At 35.7% G+C, this 23,470-nt stretch overlaps 5 protein-coding genes across 7 annotated transcripts; 2 read left to right on the top strand and 3 right to left on the bottom strand.

Annotated features, from left to right (window-relative positions):
- The first annotated feature begins 419 nt into the window (after positions 1–419).
- On the top strand, positions 420–3,724 carry NOI (RPM1-interacting protein 4 (RIN4) family protein). The gene is made up of 3 exons (XM_011097259.3): positions 420–582; positions 2,363–2,545; positions 3,420–3,724. The coding sequence occupies exons 1-3, from the start codon at positions 577–579 to the stop codon at positions 3,462–3,464; spliced, it is 234 nt and encodes a 77-aa protein (XP_011095561.1). The 5' UTR covers positions 420–576; the 3' UTR covers positions 3,465–3,724.
- Positions 3,725–4,082: 358 nt separating this feature from the next.
- LOC148784878 (transmembrane emp24 domain-containing protein p24beta2-like) lies at positions 4,083–6,789 on the bottom strand. Of its 2 annotated transcripts, none has more exons than XM_088876287.1 (5): positions 6,631–6,789; positions 5,605–5,802; positions 4,797–4,983; positions 4,599–4,706; positions 4,083–4,350 (listed from the first exon to the last, which is right to left on the bottom strand). In XM_088876287.1, the coding sequence occupies exons 2-5, from the start codon at positions 5,800–5,802 to the stop codon at positions 4,217–4,219; spliced, it is 627 nt and encodes a 208-aa protein (XP_088732413.1). In that variant the 5' UTR covers positions 6,631–6,789; the 3' UTR covers positions 4,083–4,216. The 2 variants fall into 2 exon arrangements, with proteins under 2 accessions (XP_088732413.1, XP_088732412.1); XM_088876286.1 differs by having other exon boundaries at positions 6,594–6,646.
- A 716-nt stretch (positions 6,790–7,505) lies between these two features.
- Positions 7,506–10,364, bottom strand: LOC105174977 (transmembrane emp24 domain-containing protein p24beta2). Its single transcript, XM_011097260.3, has 5 exons — positions 10,237–10,364; positions 9,210–9,407; positions 8,344–8,530; positions 8,148–8,255; positions 7,506–7,903 (listed from the first exon to the last, which is right to left on the bottom strand). Exons 2-5 carry the CDS (start codon positions 9,405–9,407, stop codon positions 7,770–7,772), a joined length of 627 nt encoding a protein of 208 aa, XP_011095562.1. The 5' UTR covers positions 10,237–10,364; the 3' UTR covers positions 7,506–7,769.
- Positions 10,365–11,323: 959 nt separating this feature from the next.
- On the bottom strand, positions 11,324–14,725 carry LOC105174978 (cellulose synthase-like protein E6). The gene is made up of 8 exons (XM_011097262.3): positions 14,290–14,725; positions 13,742–14,066; positions 13,494–13,634; positions 13,261–13,392; positions 12,900–13,112; positions 12,578–12,802; positions 12,145–12,492; positions 11,324–12,020 (listed from the first exon to the last, which is right to left on the bottom strand). The coding sequence occupies exons 1-8, from the start codon at positions 14,571–14,573 to the stop codon at positions 11,478–11,480; spliced, it is 2,211 nt and encodes a 736-aa protein (XP_011095564.2). The 5' UTR covers positions 14,574–14,725; the 3' UTR covers positions 11,324–11,477.
- A 3,857-nt stretch (positions 14,726–18,582) lies between these two features.
- LOC105174979 (WEB family protein (DUF827)) lies at positions 18,583–23,328 on the top strand. Of its 2 annotated transcripts, XM_011097264.3 has the most exons (5): positions 18,583–19,307; positions 19,442–19,508; positions 20,283–20,333; positions 20,494–20,690; positions 21,276–23,328. In XM_011097264.3, the coding sequence occupies exons 4-5, from the start codon at positions 20,520–20,522 to the stop codon at positions 23,064–23,066; spliced, it is 1,962 nt and encodes a 653-aa protein (XP_011095566.1). In that variant the 5' UTR covers positions 18,583–19,307; positions 19,442–19,508; positions 20,283–20,333; positions 20,494–20,519; the 3' UTR covers positions 23,067–23,328. The 2 variants fall into 2 exon arrangements, with proteins under 2 accessions (XP_011095566.1, XP_011095565.1); XM_011097263.3 differs by lacking the exon at positions 20,283–20,333 and having other exon boundaries at positions 18,585–19,307.
- The last annotated feature ends 142 nt before the right edge of the window (positions 23,329–23,470 follow it).

Raw genomic sequence — 23,470 nt, forward strand, 5'->3', positions numbered from 1 at the left:
GAATAATTATTATAATAGTTGTTGAGTAATATTCTTGAAGATACGATTCATTTATTTATAAATAAATAAAAAAAATAATGGGAGGAAAGATGAAGCGCAAAGGCAATTGTAATGGGTTGCAGTTACAACTGTAGCCATCTTAAATTTTGTCCGTTGCTGTGCTTTTCATTCCATCACTTGGCGCTCTGTTTGGCTGCGACTAACAAGTTGGGGTTTCAAGTATATGCTCTTTCTGCACTCCCCAAACACGGAGTTACAAAGGAAATAAATAATAATTTTAAATTTTATTTATATTTATATATATTTGTGTTCCCATCTGTTTTTCTTTATTTGGAGTTATTAATAATAATAATAACATTAACGGCTCCTCGCCTTGCGGCTGTATGTATGTATGTGTATTACACTATTTACTACTATTCCGCTGCATATACACACAAACGCACACCCACTATATATATATATATATATTGTCTGTTTATATACGGACGACTGAACCTCTCTCCTTTCTCTTTCTCTCTGTATATTTCACGCCTCAATTCATCTTTTCGGCTGGGTGATATCTCTTCCTCAGGATTCATGTCGGTATGTGATCGAATTCTTAATCATTTTTGCTTGATTTTTTTTTATTCCTATTGGATGGATTTGAGTCGATTTATTTGACTCTTTTTTTTTTTTTTCCTGTTTCCTTTGGCGTGTGTCAGAAGAATGATTTTCATTTCGTCTCGAGTTTCATGTGTCTCGATTGTTCTGATCGATCCGCTTTGGTTGTTTGGGGCTAGGTTTTTTTATGGTGAGCTGAAATTGAATTTGTGTTTATGTGAAATTCGTTAATCGCTGTTGGGATTGGATGCTCGATGTTCTATAATAATTGATTTTTTGTTCTATAAGCCTTTCGTGTCAATGTTCAAGCAAATTTAAGGAACTCCTCTATCGTAATAGATTCAGTTTTGCATTTCCTGTCCGTGAAGGAAAGATAAAATTTCAAGCATTTTCTTAAAAAAAAAAAATATTCTGCTGAAACTATTGCTATTTTTGTCTATTTTCTTTCACTTGAGAATTTTAAGCGTATTCAGTCTGATCAATACATTTGCTGATATTTCTATATTCACTTTTTGGTATCATAATTGTATTTTCCATGTGAAAATTAGGAAAAAAGAACTGTCCTTGCTTTGTTATCCGTAAATATACAAATTCCTTATCCATGAGTTCAGGTTTGCTCTTATTTATGATATTGGGTGCCCTTTGGTGGCTAATTGACAGGAAATACGTTGCTCCTCAATGCAAACTAAATTTACTACGAAAGATTGGACAGTGATATTCTCTATTGGATTTTTCAATATTTTATTGTTCTTTTTGTGTCAGTGTATCTAGTCTATATTTGGAACATTGCCATTAATTACAATATTATATTTCACACAGTGTATTTAGTTTCTCTATCTGGAACACTGCGATGAAATATCCTTTGCCTTACATGATATGGAACTTTTCCCTTGGACATCTTTCTTCTCATTTAATGCAAGGTGGAAGATAGAAACTGGTGGTGATTAAATGATTATGGTTGTCTGGTGATGATTCCATTGAGGTCTAGAATTAGATTTAGTTTGTAATGGCTGCTGGACTGTTACTTGTTAGAGTACTAGTTAATATATCTGGACAAGATATTGTTTTCAACCTAATATGTATGTGGTTGGTTCTATGTGTAATTCTTTTCTGTTTGTATATGTTACCTTATTTGCAGGTACCATTTTATGTAATATTTGAGTTATGCAGAATAAGCTATATTTGCTGAGAAAACTTTTCCTCGGGCACATGGGGCTCATTCATCTCAGTCCTACTTCAAGACACGATTAAAATAAATTAAGTGTCTGATTGTTGTTTTAACTGGACTTAATTCTTTTCTTATAACTCTGGCATGCAGTTCTATACATACTCTGCAGTGACTATAAAAATTTCAAATTTTATAAATGTCATAATAATTTATTAGGCAAATCTGCCCTGTCCTCATTTACAACTCCAGCTCCAAGGGATGCACAACTTTCATAGTCACCTTCTGCTTTGGCAAATTAACAAGCTTAAATAAATTAATATTTCGGTTTGTTTCGAGCTCATTTTTTCATTGCTTAATCATATTATACATCAGACACCCAGGTGGTTTTGCTTACATGTGAAACCATTCATCTGATTTGACCATTGCATTTGATCAGTTCTAAAAGCGCTTTGTCATGCAAACTTGTTTGGGGTCATCTCGTTTGAATAACTTTTTTCAATTCTTTTAGATCTGAGCTAGAAATGCTAGGCTTCAAAATTTTCATTTATCTTCTAATTAGAGCTGTGTTGTCCTTTTATCTGCTTCATTTTGCAGGAGAAGGGTCGGCCATTGCCAAAGTTTGGTGAATGGGATGTTAATGATCCCGCTTCAGCAGAGGGATTTACTGTAATATTTAACAAGGCCCGGGATGAGAAGAAGACAGGTGGGAAGCCAGATTCTCCAACAAAGGTGGATACAAATAAAAATCATGGGGCAGAACCACTAAAACCTCAGGGTGTAAGTAGTTGTTCAATTAAATATTGCAAATATCAGCCATTCCATCTCTAATTAAAGCTTATCCACTATGTGATGGCATGTCTGTTGGTATTTCTTCAAAAAAATATTACAATTCGCTTTTTTGTGGCTATACCAGTTTTGCTTTTAACTCAGTTTGTGCTTGCTCTAGCTATATTTGTTTGGTATGACTTTCCATGGTTAGAACTATGTTAGTATCTAAAGATATATATATGTGAGATTATTGATTGCATCTTGATGTCCAAATATTCTCTTTGGAATGCCACTGTTGCTTTAAATAATGTCCCTTCAATATCACATTATGCTGTTCAGAAAGAGGTGATTATTTGGTTGTCTGGGCAGTAGAAATTTGTTTACAGACTGATATATGGGGGGAGAATGTTACTCTTATCATCTTGCAAGGTTGGAATTTTCTTTTTGGTGAAATAATTACAAGAACTTCTTGCGCCATAGCATTCATAATTTTTTATTTTCAGTAATTTCAAGTGAAATTTTGTTTTTGTATAAGAAACAAAAATAGGTTTGATTTGGTATGTTTTGTGATGTAGTTTTTTACAAAACCACGAGATACAATAAACATGTGTTTGTTCTGTAATTATGTTTAGATTATGATGCTTTGTAATAGTTTCTTTTGTATGAAAATATGTTTTATTTTGTAATAATTTTTCTTTATGAAAAGAATTAATAAAATGCCTTTTTTGAAATTTATGGTGAAATAGCACTAAGAAAGGCCCAACCAAATATGATTTTAGGATTTAAAATGAATTGAAAACGACCCTTTGCTCCTTTCATGAACCTCCCCCCTCCTTGTTATGATTTTAGCTGGTCTTAACTGTCTAAAACTGATGCTTTGCAGAAAAAATGGTTCTGCTGCATGCAGAATCCAAGTGCAGAATCTTGACGAGGTTTATGTGTAAGATATATAGGAGTGCATATTTATAAAGGCCCCAAGAAAATTCTCTAAATCAGCGCTGCATGTAGCGGCATCCATTTTATGTTGTAAAATCGCGTTTGTGTTGTGGGCTAGGAATATGGTAAACTTGATAAACATTCTGTACCGTTGTTTTGTGGAACATGATGAAGCCAGCTTTATGTTTGATGCTTTTGCTATTTTGTGACCTGTAAAGCATTTGTATCCCCTGGTAATCACCATTTCGATCACATTTCTCTCTCTCTCTCTCTCTCTCTCTCTCTCTCACACACACACACACACACACACACACGCACACAATTGCAGTTATGTCTTTGTCTAGTGTATTATTGATTGCAATTATCAGTTGTTTGAAGGTTGTAACATTACACATTAACCGGAGACAGGAAAGTTAAAATTTGAACAGAACCATAGTTGTATTAGTCTTGATATTGCAGAACGACTTGGATTTATAATTTAACGACCGTAAACCAGGCATCAGGAAGTCTCATTGCGAACATACACATCCAAGAAAATGCTCGCTATACATACAACTAACCTTTTTATACCCAGAAATTAAACTTAAAAAGAAAAAAGCAACATAACTGATTTCTTAAAAAGGATTTATAATATAATTATCAAAAGAGAAAAAGACAAGAGAAGCTAACTGTATCAAAGATACATGCACATATGTGATTGTATCAAGGTTCATCTTTCAGGTAATGAGGACTTCAACAAAAACACTAAACTCTAGATGCTCCTAGCTTTCTCTCAAATAAACGGCGCAAAATGTAGACTTGCAAGCCGCTTGCCAAAATCAGAGCAGCCGATTCAAATAATGCCTTGTGAATTGCTCCTCTGCTCATTTTCTCGTTCACTGGAATTCAATCAAACAACAATCACGATACACAAGCTAGGTAAAAAATATAAGATACCATCATGTTTTTGGTGCACTTGTTGCATTCATTTGAATACAGACATGGAATGTATGCATCAAGTTCACAGCTTTTCACACAGTCGGGCTAAAGAAAGACAACTATCACAATGAACAAGCAAATGAGTATAAATTGGTAAATGATGTCGAGAAGATGGTCTCAATTTGAAAATGACAAGTTGCGTAGTTACCTATCGCCTGACGATCAGTCTGAGCCTCCAGCCAATGTTGCTCGAACTGAATATTGTATAAAGCTTCCTCTAATTTCCCAATATGCTCAAAAAGAGGTTTAAAATGCTCTGCGTATGCCAAACAAAGAATAAATTCCAATTAAATATTCTGAATGGTTCATCCCAAATAAAATTAAAGGAAAATTCAGAGATACACACCATCTTTAGCATGCTCATCATGATATAAGAAATGGCCAGCATGAACATCAAAGTCTAAAGTTTCGTGATAGGGGGACTTATTAGTGAAACAAAACCGGTAAACTCCTTGTTGGTAGGCCACAAACTCGTGCTTGTCACTTGTCTTGTCACGAATATCATGGATCTGTTCACCATTTGGTCCCTTCACCTGATATTTTTGTAATGCTCAACTGGTCAATCTGATCATTTTTTACAACGTAACTGGAGATACAAGTTAGAACACTGAGACGCACATCATTTTCATCCAAAATCGGGACTATTAACATCAGAAAATATTTCTCTCTAGGACTGACAATGTATTCTAACATGCTGCATCAGGGGGTAACTGCGGCTTATTTTGATCATAAACAGCCTGGTGGCCTTCTAGTCCCAATGATTAAGGCTAACCACATAAAAAAGTAGACTTAAATGTTTCTGAAAACCTTATCATAGCAAAATGTAGGAAAATATGATGGTGTTTACCCCACATCATTTTCAGAGTCATTTTTTGTTCAGAACAAAAGGCACCGTAGTTCGCTCTGGTAAAGGGACTGACAAAACCCTCATCCCACCAATCAAACATCACCAAGTGACTACCATTGGCATGAGAAACAATGAAAAGCAGAATATCGAAATAAAGGGGAAGATTGACCACATAATTAATTACCAAATGGAAATGTCGTTAACTTGAAAAGGAAATTTCAGACCTCTGTTTCTAACAAAGGATTAGAGGTACTCATAAAAAACAAAGGAATTAAAGGAATAACAGAATTAATCAAGAGAACTTTACCACAAGGTCAACACCATCGTCACTGTAATGCCATGACCCTTCAGACTTAATCACCACAAAAGAGAAATGGACGGTGTTGCCATATTCCACCTTGTGGGAGAAGCACTCCTCTCTATCTATCACAAATCTAATACCAAAAGCCCCTCCAAAGCTGCTTAAGACTACTATCACAGCTAGCGCTGTCACTGAAAGCCTCATCTGCATCCCAATTTCAAAACTTCATCAATTTTGCCAAGGAATGAAAAACGGTGAGGAAATAGATATCCGTCGTACATGATATTTTTTCCTCAAAATCAAATTATATAAGAATATTGCAAACAAAGGAGAGGATAAAAGCTGCTGCTGTTTTTATTGAATCTAACAAATACATCTTACAAGGAAAAAAATGCTTAATATACAATATCTCAACACCCCATCCTCCAAATTCTAACTTAAGAGCTCAGAAACAAAAGCATAACTTTAAATTGGAAAATCACTCAGTCAGCCAAGAGCTAATTTAATCAACCAAACAACAGCACTCATTCATGGCTTTAATCCCAAATTGTCAAATGCGAAACAAATGGGCATTAATCCTCCCAAAACTGCATCAAGACACAATTAAACTTCTTAGGAATAATTTATCCGTAAAAGAAAAAGGAACTGTTCAAAGAGCAGGTCAAATTAGACTTTCGCCCGACCTGACAACAAAACTAAGAGCCTATTCAGCCAAACCCACCAAGATTCAAATAAGGAAAACACACCCAAAAAATAAAAAAAAAAGTCAGGCGCTGGAAAGTACAATAAGAATTCTCCAGGGTAGGGCAGAAAACTCTAATTGACTAGAGAGGAAAACCCGAAATCCTTAACCCCAATCTACTCATAAAACAGCGAATAAATTTGATTGTTCCCGTATAGATTCATTGAAACTAAAATCTGAGATTATAGCTAAAACATATCCGCAGATAAACAAGGAAAAACAAAGCGAAAAACGAAATCCGAGAGAGAATTACGCGATAAAACATGGAGAAAGGTGAGAAGGAAGCAGACCTTGTTCTTACTGCTTTGATCGTAGATTCGTAGTCCGTCGCGAGTTTTTCGAGCGAGACTGTCAAAAAGGGCGAAGTCCTTGTGACATGGCTTCCCAAGAATCAGCCAGTAAGAAATTGCCACATCGACAACGAATTATTGTCTATTCCTTACATTTTATTATTTTCTTTTCGTGTCTAATTTACATATTTAAAAAAAAATACAATAATATAATATACAATCTGATAGTTTTGCGTGATATTAAGTTACATATTTTTAATATAAGTGTATAAAATATTATTGTATAAATGTCGGTTAAGAAAATTATATAAATATAAATAAATAATACACATATATTTTTCTAATTTTTATTGTTTCACTATGAAATAAATATCATTAAATATTATACTGTGTATACCGATTATATAAGTTGCTCCTACGAATATTAGATTGAGAATATGAATTTTAAAATAAATTTATCTCCAGTTTCAATCTTATATGTTAAAAAAATGAAACACTTTAGTATTATTCTTTGACACAACCCCAAAGTACTGTATCTCAACCTAACTCCCAAGAATAAAATACTTAATTCATTGAGAACAAGCCCTAAAACACCCATCCACACACACATCATAACAACGGACTATTATCCAATATCCATCTCAGTCAATCCCTTTTATAATTTTATAAAGTTAACCCTTAGTCTGAGTTTGTTTCACCTTCAGACTCTGGCATTTTGGGAACCAAACTCACACTTGTTTTAAGGTTGTAACATTACTTGTCAAGCGGAGACAAGAAAATTAAAATTTCAATGCATAATAAGATATGAACATCAGTTACAAGTATTTCTAACACCCATAGTCAAATAGGACGGATATTTTGATGACCCAAAACCAGGACAGCAGCAAGTCTCATTGCAAAGATTCACTATCAACCAAAATGTTTGCTATAAATACAACTAACTTATTTGTACCCAAAAGTTAAAATAGAAAGAAAAAAGGCAACACAACTAACTTCTTAAACAGGATTTGTAATAATATCAAGAGAGAGAGAGAGATGGAAAAATGAAAGCTAATTGAGTATCAAAAACACCTACTCATATGTGATGATGTCTAGGTTCGACTTTCTGATTAGGTAATGAGGAACTGTCCAGTAAAACATTAAACTCTAGATGCCCCAAGCTTTCTCTCAAATAAATGACGCAAAATGTAGACTTGCAAGCCGCTGGCTAAAATCAGAGCAGCCGATTCAAACAACGCTTTTTGAATTGCTCCTTTGCTCATTTTCTCATTCACTGAAATCAATCAAACAACAGTCACCATACACAAGTTAAGTAAAAACTATAAAAGACCATCATGTTGTTGATGCACTATTGCATTTATTTGAATGAACAGATAAAGATAAAGCCATGTATGGTCTAGCGCACAGCATTTGACACAGAAAGGCAACTATCACAATGAACATGCAAATGAGTATAAATTGGTGAGTGATGTCGAAAAGATTGGTCTCAATCCGAAAATAATGAGTTGCCCAATTACCATTTGCCTGACGATCAGTCTGAGCCGCTAGCCAATGCTGCTCGAACTGAACATTGTATAAAGCTTCCTCTAACTTCCCGATATGCTCAAAAAGAGGTTTAAAATGCTCTGTGTGTGTCAACCCAATAATACATTTGATTGAATATTCGGAACAGTACAACCCAAACAATATTAAAGGAAAAATTTAGAGACACACCATCTTTAGCATGTTCATCATGGTATAAGAAATGTCCAGCATGCACGTCAAAGTCAACAGTTTCATGATAGGGGGACTTGTTAGTGAAACAAAACCGGTAAATTCCTTGGTGGTAAGCCACAAAGTCGTGCTTGTCACTTATCTTATCCCGAACGTCATGGATCTGTTCACCATTGGGTCCCTTCACCTGATATTTTTGTAATGTTCAACAGGTTAATCTAATTATTTTTTACATCATAAATGGAGATACAAAATAAAACATCTGGAAGCAAAACATTTTCATCCAAAATCTGGACTCTTAACATCAGAAAATATTTCTTTCTAGAACTACATAATGTACTCTAACATGCCGCATCATGGGGTAACGGTGGTCTTATTTGATCATGAACACTTTGGTAGCTGGGAGCTACTAAGCTAATCTTACCAACATACCTTTTGCAAGAGCTATGTGATGTTTCCTCGTTGCATCAGAATGCGGATATATACCTAATGATTAAGGTAACCACATTCAAAAATGGACTTAAATGTTTGTGAAAACCTTATGATAGCAAAAGGTAGGAAAATTTGGTGTTAACCCCACATCCTTTTTCTCCGTCAAAATATTGTTCTGAGCAAAAACCACCATAATTCACTCAAGTGAAGGGCCTGATAAAACCCTCATCCCCCCAGTCAAACATCAACAAGTTACTACCATGTTTAAGGCATGAGAACAAAGAAATGCAGAATATCAAAACAAAAGAGAAGATTGACCACATAATTAATTACTAAACAAAAACATCATTAGCTGAAATGAAGAAGAAAATTTCAGAACTCTGCTTCTAACAAAGGAGTAACAGGAGTAAGAGAATTGAACAAGAGAATTTTACCACAAGGTCAACACCATCTTCACTGTAATGCCATGACCCTTCAGACTTAATCACTACAAAAGAGAAATGGACGGTGTTGCCATATTCCACCTTGTGAGAGAAGCACTCCTCTCTATTTATCACAAATCTAATCCCAGAAGCCCCTCCAAAGCTGCTTAAGATTACCATCACAGCTACCGCTGTTACTGAAAGCCTCATCTGTATCCAATCACAAATTCACAAATTTTGCAAGGGAAAAAAGAATGGTAAGGAAAAAGATATCTGTGGCACACGGATATTTTTTGCCTTAAAATCAGATTATACAAGAGAACGCAAAGAAATTTGGGAATAAACATAGCCGGAGTGTTTATTCAATTTAACAAACTAAAAATCCACTAGAAAACACACAAACACACACACAAAATATATAGTGCAGCATTTTATGTTATTGCTTAGTTTCTCCAAATCCTAACTTGAAAACGTAGAAACAAAAGCATAACCTTAAGTTGGAAACAACTCAGTCAACCAAGAGCTAATTTAATCAACTAAACAATAGCATATTTTCATGGCTTTAACCCCATATCGTCAAATGCAATACAAAATTTACAAATGGCCACGCCTTAATCGTCCCAAAAATGAAGTAAAGCACAATCAAACTTCTTAGGGATAATTTTAGACTTAAAAGAGAAAGGAACAGTTCAAAAGTCAGATGAAACTCGCTTCTCGCCCGACTTCACAACACAATTAAGAGCCTTTTTTCAGCCCAACCCAACAATATTCATATAAGGAAGGCGCTGGAAAACACATTAACACTTCTCCAGAGTGGGGCAGAAAACTCTAATTGACTAGGGGTGAAAACCCGAAATCCTTAAACCCCAATCTACTCATAAAACCGGGATTAAATTTGATTGTCCCGTATGGATTCCTTGAAACTAAAAGCTATGATTATAGCTAAATACAAACAAGGAAAAACAAACGAAAGCGAAATCAGAAAGGCAATCATGCTAATAAAACATTAAAACATCGAAAAAGTGGAGAACGAAGCAACCTTCCTGTTAGTGCTCTGATCGTAGTTCCACGTGAGTTTTTCGAGCGAGACAGTGGCAGAAAGGTGGCTACCTTGAAAATCTATCAATAGTCCATCGGAAGCGGGACGGTTACAATGATATGGCTTCAAAAGATTCAGCTACTAATAAACGGACACGTGGGCAACTAATTATTTTCTTTTCTTCTCCTTGTTTTTTATAACAATTAAAAAAAAAAAAACAAAGGTTATATATACAATAATTAATATGATGCACATATTAATTAAAGTTGATCTGATATTTTTGCCTCGTGTATGTCAATTGTCAAATATATAAATACATTAAGTTATATATTTTTAATACAAACATTAATGATAATACGAAAGGAAAAAATGCAAACAACCTCTATAATATTGCAAATGAGTAAATTATCCCTTATAAAAAAAATAGTAATTTATTTCGCTGTGTTTTTTAAAATGCAGCAACTTATCCTATTGTGTTTTTTAAAATAAAGCAATTTAATAAGATAGGAGGGTAAATTGTTTCATTTTAACTAACACAAGAGGGTCAATTGCTTCTTTTTTTTTTTTCTAGTTGATAATTTCCATATTTGAAATATTATAGAGGATAAATTGTATCCAACCCTACAAATATATATATACATGTTAAAAAAAATACACAAATATATTTATATATTTTATACAGTTTTCATCATCAAATATATATAATGATATTATATCCTATTTGTGAATCTTTCGTTGTAAATACAAATAGTACCTCTAGTAGTATAAAAAAGAACACTATTGAGGTTATGATATTTATTTTAGAATAAATTAGAAGGGGCACCTCTCAATGTTGGTCGTAATTATAAATATTCTTCTTGTTTAAAAATTACAAATATTTTTTGAAATTAACGGTCGTTTAACAAATATTACTTTCTACAACAGGCTATTACAAGACTTGTATTTGTTAAACGGTTGAATAATAAAGGTATTTATAATTATGACAAATATCAAGGAATGCAGTTTTGCATGTACCACCCAAGCCAATGCCAATATTGGGCAATAAAGCAGTTCCTTCCCTCAAATCCAAATTGTTGCATCTCAAACATGAGAGAAACCATTCAAATTTACTAAATTGTAGACAAGTAAGCTCATTCTAGCTTCAATGAGACTACAAACAACCATTGTTTTTGGTCCAGGACATGTAGTTAAAACATGGCAAGTTTAAGCCATTCATGAATCCCAGAACAAAACCTTGCTGTCTAGTAAACAGAAACCAAGCATGCGATGGATGCTATCACAATCGACTTGAACGTAACTGAGGACGGTATGCTACCCTTGTCGCTTCGGAAGAAGAGGCCTTCATACACTGGCAAATTCAGCATAGCTATTATCCCACAAATAGTCAATTGAGCTACCAACTTCTCAAGCGTCTGCGGTGCTGAAAAGAGAGCTTTCTTGATTCCCCATCCTAAGCTGAAGAGGTTCAGCAATGCAACCGTTGCGATGATCACTAACATGATAGAAGAGCTCCCAAAATCGATTAGTCCCTTCCTGTACCTCTTCCGTGCTTCGTCGTCCACTACTTTTGCTGTGACTGCAAATGCTGTCTGGGAGAGGCCTAATTGCGTGATGATGGTGTCTATGAAGGCAAAGAAATAGGCAGTCGTTCGTCTGATCAGAACCATTCTTTGCAAGTTCCACCATCCCCTCAATGTATTACCGATTACTAGGTCTTCAACCAGGGTGTAAGCTGTTTTTGCAGCAAAGACATATGCGAAAGGTATGAACCATAAGCTGGACACCTGGAATGTATAGACAGATAGTTCTTGTGTTAGATGAGGAACGTAACATAAGCAATCGGTCCTGCTTATGTACGATTACATGCATCAACTGAGAAAAGGGGAAAGCGGAGGTACTTTTATCAACCTGAGGGAATAAGGGAATGTCGCGGAGCAAAGAAAGAGCAGGAACGACAACGTAGCAAAGAGTGGGGAGCGAAACCGGAGCCCAGAGAAGGTAGATACTGTATCCCATCTGGGCACCTAAGCTTATTTTTCGATGGCCGTAGATGAAGGGGCAGTACTTGGAAAAGAATACCTGAAACATGCCCTCAGACCATCTCTTGTACTGAATAAGCGATATGTCTAAGGTTGTCGGACAGACACCCTGAAAGGCGTACTTGCTTGGATTGTAATAAACAGGTTTCCATCCCCTGCACTGGATTGCTAATCCTGTGACTATGTCCTCCACCGGACATCCGTAAACCAGGCCCATCTGCATATGTTAAATCATAATCACTGGTACATAAAAGCACAAGCATTTGCAAAGACATATGATGCTTGTTAGTAAGAGAGCAAACCTCCTTTCCCCATTGAGTGCCCTTCTCATAGCTACAGTTTGCTAAAGTCCTTGAGGCTTCCTCCAATTCTTTAACAGATCTGCCCTCTTTGTTGTCTATGACACTGTGGCATTCAATTTTATGACTACCAGAGTACTTCTTTCCAGATAGGCTTTCCCTCCTGTGAAAACATCCAGTACCGACGTATAGAGCTCCGCCAAAACCATCCAAACCACAAAGCTCAATCTAAAGTAAGAGCAAAGATTAGTTCACCAATTTGTCAACAAATATTTGAGACTTAGCACTCAAAATATGTACATAGAAATGATAACAGAAGAAATACTTGATTAGTTGCTAGGTTTAGATTTGCATAAACATCATTCTTGACGGTGTTATTATAGTTCTGAGGATATTGCACGTAGGATATCTGTTGCCCTTGCTTTTCGTCTAGAAAGAAGCACAGAGCATCCCGTATTGCGTCCCCATCGTTTGAGTACATATCACAGTCCACATTGAGAATGATTGGCGCATTGCTGATTTCTGCTGACACTCTTATCTGCAAATCGGAAACAAACAGTGTGATGTCTCAAACTACTGAAGATGATGAACATGAGCTTAACTCAATATTTACTTTCTGTTGATAATGTTGAGTTTTCATGTGAATATTACTAGAAACAGAAACATCTACAGAAAAGCTTGATTACCAATGAATTCATTGATCCAGCCTTGAAGTTATGAGGCCATCCAGGTCTCTTTTCTCGGGACAAGTACACCAGTGTCGGCAACCTGTTTCCCTCAATATCAATTGCCTCAGGATTCCGTCCATCTATCAGAATCTGAAACAAAACAGGGAACTTGTTCTTAGTTTCTCTTCACCATTGGCAGCTGAAGGGAGAAAAACTAAAAGTGATTTTTGCAATTATACAGTGAAGAACACCTGAACGATCGAGTGATGATCCTGCTTTGTGACCTTAGAATTCCACTCTGAGAAACCTTTGTGTTGATCCCTGATGTCTTCAGGAATGCAGCCCTTTCCTGCTGCTGAATCTATTCGGCTTTTCATATCTTCATACCGTTCCTAAAACACACACACAACAAGAGAGAGGAAGAAAGTAGTTCAAAACTCTCATCCATGCATCCCTTTACATTTTTGTCAAGTTAACCGTTACTCTGAGTTAGATTCACCTTGACACTAGTCCAATCTAGGACGAAACCGGATTCATCTACGCTGGTGTTCTGACAAGAAAAATACACTTCAGGGGACCTCGGCTCCACATTGTATTTCTTGCAGAAGGGTATCCAATACTTTGAAAATCTAGAGGCCTCAAAGAGAGCATAGAACGTTAGCTCCGAACCCCCATCATCGGATAAGTAAACGCTGATCTTTTCGGAAGGATAATTGTACGCCATGACCGACAATACAGTGCTTATAACCAGCAATGGTGGCTCCAATATAGGATCTGCTGTGCAGACAAAAACGTCAACTCCCGGCAACTTCTTCTCCTCATATCTGCAATAAAAAGTGAAAGTTCACTTACTAAAAAAGCAAGTTGCTACCTGGTTCAGTTAAAAAACAAAAATAAAAGACAATATCCTCAGCACAGATTCATTAATGCTCATCATGCAGGCAGCAGACTGATGGCGACATAAAACCGTTAGATCATAGATTATAACAACGGGAGCGCTGAGTGCAAAACAAGCTCTCTCACCTGCGAACTACGGTTTATATATACCTGGTAGAGAGCCTATCTTTGAATGGATAGCGATAGACGACACGCCATCGGCCAGACTGAGTGATGATCCAATACAGACCAAACAAGACCTCAGCAAAGAACATAGCAGCCCAAGCATGTTTTCCAGGTTGTCCAGCTCTTGGAATGTGAATCAATCTGTATGACCATATCAAGACTATCCCACATAGTATTGTCAAACAGAAGAGTTTATGGACTGCTCCACCTCTTGCTGCTCTTGTGTCAAACAAAGGAAGAACAGCTTCATCTCCTTTCTTTGCACTCATTCTCTCACTCTCTCTTTCTCTCTGTCTATGGTGCACACAAAATGTACAGCAAATCCTGCATTAATAGAAAAATTAAAAAATAGGGTAGATATTATTGACACACCAGCCTACGTCAATATATTCAAACACCCTATATTTTCTATGAAATTTTGTGGTATTCCTATTTAAAAATTATATGGGAGATCAAAGCGGACAAGTTACGGAGTCACGACCAAGGCGGCTTACTAATTAGTTCTTCTAGGGTACATGGGTAAATTTGTGACATTAACATCCACTGGAGATAAGTAATCATGCAAGTGTAGGTGACGTGGATGCGAGTATGGCCAATGAGAGATCAGATATTTATTAGTCATTTCTCTTGGGGGACAAGTGAAATAAAGGAGACAAGACAATACGACGATTCTGATTATCTCGTAGATTTTTGCGACTGCGACGATTTTTTTCCTTAAAATATTGTAATTGTTAATTATTAGTAAGATCAAAATAAAACTCATGGTAATTAAGATGAGGTGATGAAGTGAAATCAATCAGGTTATTTCAAAGTGATGGTTTCAATAGTTTTCCAACTTTTATCTGTTTTTCCAAGTCATGAGTCGCCTACCGTTTGAAAAAATCTTGATTGGTTAATTTAACTTTTTTAAGTAAAATAATAAATAATATAATTATATTTCAAAAATATAATGTGAATATGTGTGGTAGGTATCAAGATTGAAAATTAGTGATGTTAGAATTATGAAAGAATTAATGCGACAAATTAATGAAAAGATTGAAAATTTTGATGTCGCACTACAATAAATGAAGTATTTATTGTGGGATACACATAGCAGTACAAATGATGACTTTTTGTTAGAAAGAGACACTTATAAGTTGCTATGGTAGCTCATGTTTAGGGTGGGCTTCAGCTCTTACCCGAAGTCTACTTCGAATAATATTTATAAGTATATATAATTATTTAAAATTTTAATTTTTATTTAATTCATATAATTATGAAATAAATAATATTTTTAATATATATATTTGATTACTAAACATTTATAATAATAATCTTTTTTTTTTAAATTAAAAAAATTTAATCAAATTAGTCGGGTTGGATAGTGGCGGGTTTTTGGGTCCAATTATAATTGGGTTATGTCCAAAACTTTCACAATATGGAGAGTGAGAGTGAGAGAGTGGTGTCACAGTTCCAACTTGAAAGAAACCAATCAGACAACATAAAAAAGTCAGACAATGTTCCGTAGTGTTCTTGGCATGTGGGACTGGGGATATTTTTTGGGTGATGAATGATTGATGAATTAGAGTGTATCTTGACAGCCATCCATCTTTGAATAATCAATTATTACTTACTCCTATTAAATTAAATTGATATTGGGTTTATGATTTGCTTCCAGGTTCTTGATATAATATGGTTTATTTAATATTAAGATTTGTGGAATGACATTTTTGCCCATACTACTGATTCATTTTCACCATATACTTCAAGATTCATATAATCTTATGTATATGAGAGCTCTAAGGACTATGGGTTTCTGACAATTTATCTTGACCACATGTTGAGTGCTTTTATGGATTCTGACATGCTCGTGGGGATTGAGTCTCATGATATGTTGTAATAAGTTAAATATCAGATGAATTCCAATAAATGTTGGGTATTGAAAAAGTGAGCAAGATTGGATTTGTTGGGAAGTGTTCGTTTAAGAACATCTCATAATTAAGTTAGTGAGATGTGGGATTGGTGGGAAAGATGAACTATTTTATTAACAATGGCGTCTTTTTGTCCAAGATGGTTCTGAGGTATTTAATAGGGATAGATGTGATCTACGCGTCCTAATCTCAATCTTTCATGTGTTGAGTGATTGATAAATGTGGTTCCAACTTAGATCTGATAATATTTAATCGGAATAAAATAAAAAAATGCGTGGATCCTTCTCCTGTTTAGGGATTTTACAACTTATTTAGGAAGGGGTATTTTTGTCTTTTTCATATCTTTTTTGCTTGATCCTGTCAAAGTTATTTTTAGGGGTAATAACATTCACACCCCCTAATTTATGGTCTATTTATACAAATCACCAACCCCTTTTAGATAACTACACACACTCACTAGAAACGTCGACATCATCTGCATAGAACTATTTTTTTATTTTTTAAATTACACATACACTCCAGAAAACATTAACAACATTACTATCTTTGTTTTTTCATTATTAAGGGTCATTTCTGTAATTATACAAAAATAAAAATAATATATATAAACAAAACATAACTCAAAAATGTCAATATAATTATCCCTCATTTTTATATTCAATTATGCTGATGATGTCTTAAAAACTTTCTTACTCCGGATCAATTTAACTACCAATGAATCTTTATAAACGATCAAAAAAGCACGAAAATTTTTCTTTTTTTTTCCCATAATTATCGTTCTAGCTACTTGGATATAAGTATAATTTGGGCCAAAGGCCCACTGCTTTCCTTTTATCTATACATATGGAATACTTCATCTTAGGAGGCCCGGCCCATATTAACTTTCAAAAAGATGCTTCCTCGTTACATGAATATGCCGACGACCCTGAAGAGCCCCATCGGGCCAGGCCCATGTAAAGTAAGCCCACATACTCACTCACAAGTCCACATGTTCAGCATTTTTATCAGATCAACGGCCCAAGTGTGGAGGTAGGTAAGAGCAGGACACCAACACCCCTACATATCAATATTTTATTTATTTAATACTCCCCTCATTTATTTATTTTTAATACTCTTCTTATATTTAATAAAATTATATAATTTTTAGATGAAAGTCTGAAATCGTCAATTTTTTTGTTGTTTTTTTTTTTTTAAAATAAAAGATTATGAAATAATGGTCAATATGGATGGAAAGTTTTAAGAAATTGTAAAAGAATATCCATTTAGTTCATAAAAAAATTTAAATTTTTTTTAAAAAATAAAATTATAACTATTTGACAATCGTTAGAATCAGATAAGTATGAATAATGTTCCAAATAACAATTAAATATTTATAATTATATCAAATTTTAAGAAAACTGATTGTAATTAACTCTATTGGTTTGAATAGTAAAATTATTTATAAGTCTCAATTAGATTTACGTGACCAATTTGGTTGCTACTGCATTAGGCTAAGCATTGGCAACTGGCAAATCTCATGAGAGACGGCCGGGAGGCTTGGTTTAGGTGGAAAGGGCAGAAAAGATGTGGTGTGAAGCTCTAATTGTGATACCAAATCATCAATTTATATAAAGAATATGATAAAGACAGACTCTTCTTCTCCTTAATTATTAGGTAAACCATGACCCCTCCAAAAATATTACACAACCTGAATAATATAGTGGTAGATTGAAGGAGGAGTTTAATGGAAAAAATTACTCTTCACACACAATGTTTTCTATGTCTGGTATTATTAGAGTGAATAATGAATGGTCAAATCATTAATAATAAAATTGATTTAATTTTTTTTTATAGTAATACTGAGAGCTTTATGAGGTGGTAAGATGTGCATTTATTGTGTGTCTTATATATAAAAAAGTATTTTTTTTTTTACCTTTGTAAATAAATGAATATTATGAATAAATACATCATTGAATATCATTTCGCACAACAAAAAGAAAAATCCAAATGGATTTAACTAATAATCACACCATACTAGAAGAAACTAGTTGATTTTGTTGAAGTTTTAAGTTATGTATTGGGTCGTGAATCAGACCTTTTAAATACTTTCTCGTGACATACTATTATAAGAAAATTTTACTATTAATTTTTAAATAATAAAAATATATTTATAGTTATGGTGAATTTCAAAAAACTTGATTGTTAATTCACCCTTTACTTTGACATAGTGTATAAATAATATGGATAACCTAATCTTTGAAAATGAAAAGAAAACAAAAGATGCAGCTATCTACTTAAGAAAGAATCTAACAGTGGATCCACTCATACCTGGCCCAATTACAATGAAGCAAATTAAGCAAAGAATTTGGAGGCAACCCCACAAGAACAAAGAGAAAAAGGAATCCCACTTGAATATTGTACACTAAGCAAAGTCTGTGTGCAAGAAGAGCTTTCTTTGTCTTTGTTTGTAGCTCTCGTGATCAAACAGCAAAAGGCCAATTAGTTCAATTAAATTCGGTAAAATATAATCCAAAAAACCCATCTCCATCAACTATGTTTTTGCACCTTTTTCCGCTCAGTCAGCGTTTGGCCGGTGCTCTTTGCTGACCTGGTACTCCTCTGATTTGCTCGTGTGATATTTAACCCTCATAAAAGGCAAGAAATTTTCAAAACTCTGTGTTCTCTTCTCTCCGACCTGTTGAAATTTGTGTACAAGTTCTTCGATGGGTTTCTTCTTGTTTTATCCATCCCAACAGTGAGCTCAACTTTCGAAAAATACTGTTGTTTCCTTGCTTGCCCTTGTGTTCTTTTTGTTTTTCTTTGTGGCTGGAAATTCTGTGAGGTGATTTTCTTGAGGGGGGGCTCTGGAGGTTCAGAGTTTTGGAGTTTTCTCGGTGGTGGGTTTCGCGTGGCTTGCAGATTCTGATAGAAAGATTTTTGACTTTTTGGAGACTGTTGAGAGGTTGTTGAAGTTGATCGAGATTTCTCACTGCCCATCGATTTTTTACTGCCGCGGAAAGACCCTTTTCGGGATTTGAGTGTTTTGATGATTTCTAGGGTTTACGGTGACCTTTTGTCTGCTGGCTCCCTCTCTCATATGATTTGGGTTTTTGAGTGAGTTATTATTAGCTTTGTACCTTTTACTCCTTTTCTTGCTTTATTGCATTTTGCTTTACCTTCTCATATACAGTATATTTTTCTTTTTAGTTTTTTGGATTAACTGATAATTTCTGTTTATTTGAACTCAGGTTCAAGACAACAATTTTTCAGTGAGATATTCGGGATTGAAGTTGTTTACTTAAGCATAAATTTGAGGTAATTTTTGGTCCTTGGGCTTCACTGATTTTAGTTCTGGTTTGTTGTGATGTTTTCCCTTGTCTGATTATGCCTCGCCAAAGAGATTTCTGTTCAATCTCCCGCTGATATTTTCATCTTCTCCATTTAATGGCAAAATTTACTTGCTTGAATTGTCAATGGAATTATAACCTGACCACTATAAATCTCTGGTGGTATAGTATGTGTTTTCTTTCCCTGGAATCAGTAATGTCAGATATAGGGAGATGTCTAGAGGTTCTTGTGTGATATATGTCATACATGTTTTCCATTTTTATTACCTTTCTGAAAGCAAGCACCTGTTTTTCATCAAAAAGCATCTGACACTGCCGTCGGTATGAGGATTTCACAATGATAAAACTTTTAAATATTGGATTATCTGGGAAGACAGACTTAAGAAATGAATGATGGTGGAGCAATGGAGCTGATCAATCAACGGTGTCATTTTTCACCGCTCTGTATGGAAAATGCACTTTCGGAGATCTATCTTTTACAATCCAGTGCTCTTTTACCCATTAGAATTGAATCACTGTGTTAGAGTCGCAAAATGCCCGGATTATGCTCTCATTCTCTAATCAGAGAAGATGTTGAGTGGCATTTAGTATTCACTTTACCTTTGAATGCTTTCCGCAGCATCTGAGTTATTGTGAGATTTGAGTTCCTAATAAGTGGATCTATTCTGCAATATATGTAAAAATATTTTTGCAAAAGATGTCAATTGCATCAATGCCTTGGCCTTTGCTTATGTAATGTCAGGTTTATTCGTTTCATCATACCTGGTGGCGCAAGCTTCTCCAGAAACAAGCAGTTAGGTTTCATAAATTTTGCACACTCTTACTAAGATGGTCATATATGTCTCGGGATACTGTTATCTTTTACTGAAGCAACCACCTCTTTTTCTTCAGTTTAGCCTTCTGTTGTCGTTTTAGTTCAATATGTCTTTCTTTTGCTGTTTGTTGCATGTAAGAGCTGGGAAAGAAAAATTGAGCAATTATGGTGGCAAAAGATTATCAGAAAACTAAAGGATCGACCAAAGCTGAGGTGGGGGAAATCGACACCAGCGCACCATTTCAGTCTGTCAAAGATGCTGTCAGCTTATTTGGTGAAGGAGCTTTTTCAGGGGAAAAACCTGCCATTAGGAAGCCAAAACCACATTCTGCAGAAGTATGTTGATTCTAGTTTCTTTATCCTTCCTTGGTGTCATTACTCATAACTTGATGTGGGTTGGCTTGCGTCAATTTGCAATTTTAAGAACAGTGGTGGATTAATTACCTTAATACACTCCTGAAGCTTGGGATTAATATGGGAGTTCTGTACTTTATATATGCTTTAGCGCCTGGAGAAATATTGACCACATGCTATAGTATATTATGTGAAGAGTTGAATCTTTTTTAAATATTTAAGGAGAAGAGGAATGTTTTGTCATATATAGAAAATGTGATCATATGTTTATAGAGGTTTGTGTTATGGGCCTTCACTCAGGTTAGAACACCAACAGTTCACTCATTTTTCTTTTTCTCAAAAACACGGCTTCAAGAGAACACATACTAAATCAGTATGACCAAGCATGTGATGGTTGTTTCGTGTTTCTGAATACATAAAACTTGTCATATAAGATAAACAAGTCTTCTAACCTCATGATGCAAACAATTCAGCATGGATGGTGAATAGCTACATTTGGCATTAATTAGCTGTTGCGATGAATAGGCAATTATTTTATTTAATCTGTCCTTGTTGTTTTCCTTGTAGCGAGTGCTGGCAAAAGAGACACAGCTTCACTTGGCCCAGAAGGAGTTGAATAAGTTGAAGGAACAACTGAAAAGTGCTGAGACCACTAAAGATCAGGCTCTTTTAGAGCTTGAAAGAGCTAAACGGACTGTTGAGGATCTGACCCGGAAGCTTAAAATTGTTAATGAATCCAAGGATACGGCAATTAGGGTTACAGAAGTGGCTAAGCATCAGGCAGTGCAGTTTGCCGAAACGAACAATGATTGTTTTAAAGGAGCTAATGCGTCTTCAAATAAGGATCTTGAAACTGCAAGAACTCAGTATACGGCTGCAGTTGCTGAACTTGATGTGGCAAAGCAGGAGCTAAGGAAACTTCGTCAGGAATATGATGCATATGTGGAAGCAAAAGAGATAGCTGCAAAGCAAGCAGCTGAAGCTGAGAATGCTGCGAAAGTGAACATGGGAAGAGTTGATGAGCTATCCAAGGAAATAGCAAGTGTACAGGACTCTTTTCAGCAAGTGAAGCTTGCAAGTCTACAAGCAAAGGAAGAGGAAACAAAGATCTGTGCTGACAAGGACAAACAGAAACAATTATACAAAGAGAGACTTGAAGAATCAGTTAAACGGTTGCTTGCTTTGAAGAAAAATATTGATCCTGAGCTCATAAAAAATTTGGAGATTCAACTTAGTCAAACCTTGTCGGAAAGTGAAGCTCTAAGAAATGAGATGGATAATGCGAGATCTGCTGATCTTGATTCTGTTAAGACTGTTACTATGGAATTGGATGGTGCTAAAGAATCACTAAATAAAGTGGCAGAAGAGGAGAGCTCACTGAGAAGCCAGGTGGAGACCCTTAAGGTGGAGCTGGATACCATTAAAAAGGAGCATTCTGAATTAAAGGAGAAGGAAGCAGAGACCGAATCAATTGCAGGTATTCTGCATGTGAAGCTCCGGAAAGCTAAGTCTGAGCTTGAAGCAGCACTTGCTGAAGAAGCTAAAGTCAGAGGCGCTTCTGATGAAATGATTGCTTCCATCCACCAGCTAGCTTCAGAGAGTGAAAATGCAAAGCATGAAGCTCAAGAGATGAAGGAGAAAGCTGAAGAGCTTCAAAGAGAAGCAGAAGCCACAAGAATTGAGCTGGAAGAAGTAGAAGAGAAACTCAGAGTTGCGATAGATGAGAATGAAGAAGCCAAGGCAGCTGAGGCTAGGGCCCTTGATCAAATAAAGATGCTGTCAGAGAAAACTGATGCTGCACGTGCCTCAACTTCAGAACCTGGAGCCCAGATTACAATGTCGAGGGACGAGTATGAAGCCCTGAGCCGAAAGGCTGAAGAATCTGAAAAATTAGCAGATATGAAAGTTGCAGCTGCAATGGCTCAAGCGGAAGCTGTGAATGCCAGTGAAAATGAGGCCCTCAAGAGACTGGAGGCTACCCTGAAGGAGATAGAGGACATGAAATCTGCAACTCAAGCGGCCCTTAAGAAAGCGGAGATGGCTGAGGCAGCCAAGAAGGCAGTTGAGGGAGAACTTAGAAGATGGCGTGAAAGGGAACAAAAGAAGGCAGCAGAAGCAGCAACCCGCATTCTTGCAGAAACAGAGAAGAAGTCATTTGAATCATCTCCCCATCATTACCAAATCCAAAAGCCAAGGCCTCAAGAGAAAGTGATTGAAGCAAGAAAGCTGGAAAAAGCGAAGACATCCATCAACAAGAAAGTACTGATGCCTAGTCTGAGCAGTGTGTTTAATAAGAAGAAAAACAAAGTCGAGGGTGGTTCTCCTTCGTACTTGCCTGGTGAGAAGCCTGTTTGGTGAGTGTGATTATCAAATTTTTGTGCAGTATAATTAAGATCGAGAGAAACTGGTTCTGTACATTTGAGACCACCGGATATTCATTAGCAAAGTCGGGTGATACTGACTGCTTAACAGACTTGGGTAATTATTTGAAACTTTGGTGGTGTATCGACGATGTAAATGGCTGCTAGCGAGAAAAATGTAGAGAGCCACTGGTGTTACAGTGAAGACGGCTGCAATAATAATTTTCTGTGCTCAGGTTTGCCTGGGGTGAAACTTTTTACATTTGCTTGTTTAGTTCTGTGTTTTGAGAATTGATCTTAACATGAACGTGTTAAGTTTGAAGTGAACTTGTTAAAATGGTGGTTGCATTTGTTACAGTCTAATTCAACTACCAAACATGTCTTGTTATATGTAGTTGTCTT

The sequence above is a fragment of the Sesamum indicum genome, linkage group LG12 (assembly GCF_026168435.1).
Source record: "Sesamum indicum cultivar Baizhima isolate 11 linkage group LG12, ASM2616843v1, whole genome shotgun sequence".
In the NCBI taxonomy this organism is placed as follows: domain Eukaryota; kingdom Viridiplantae; phylum Streptophyta; class Magnoliopsida; order Lamiales; family Pedaliaceae; genus Sesamum; species Sesamum indicum.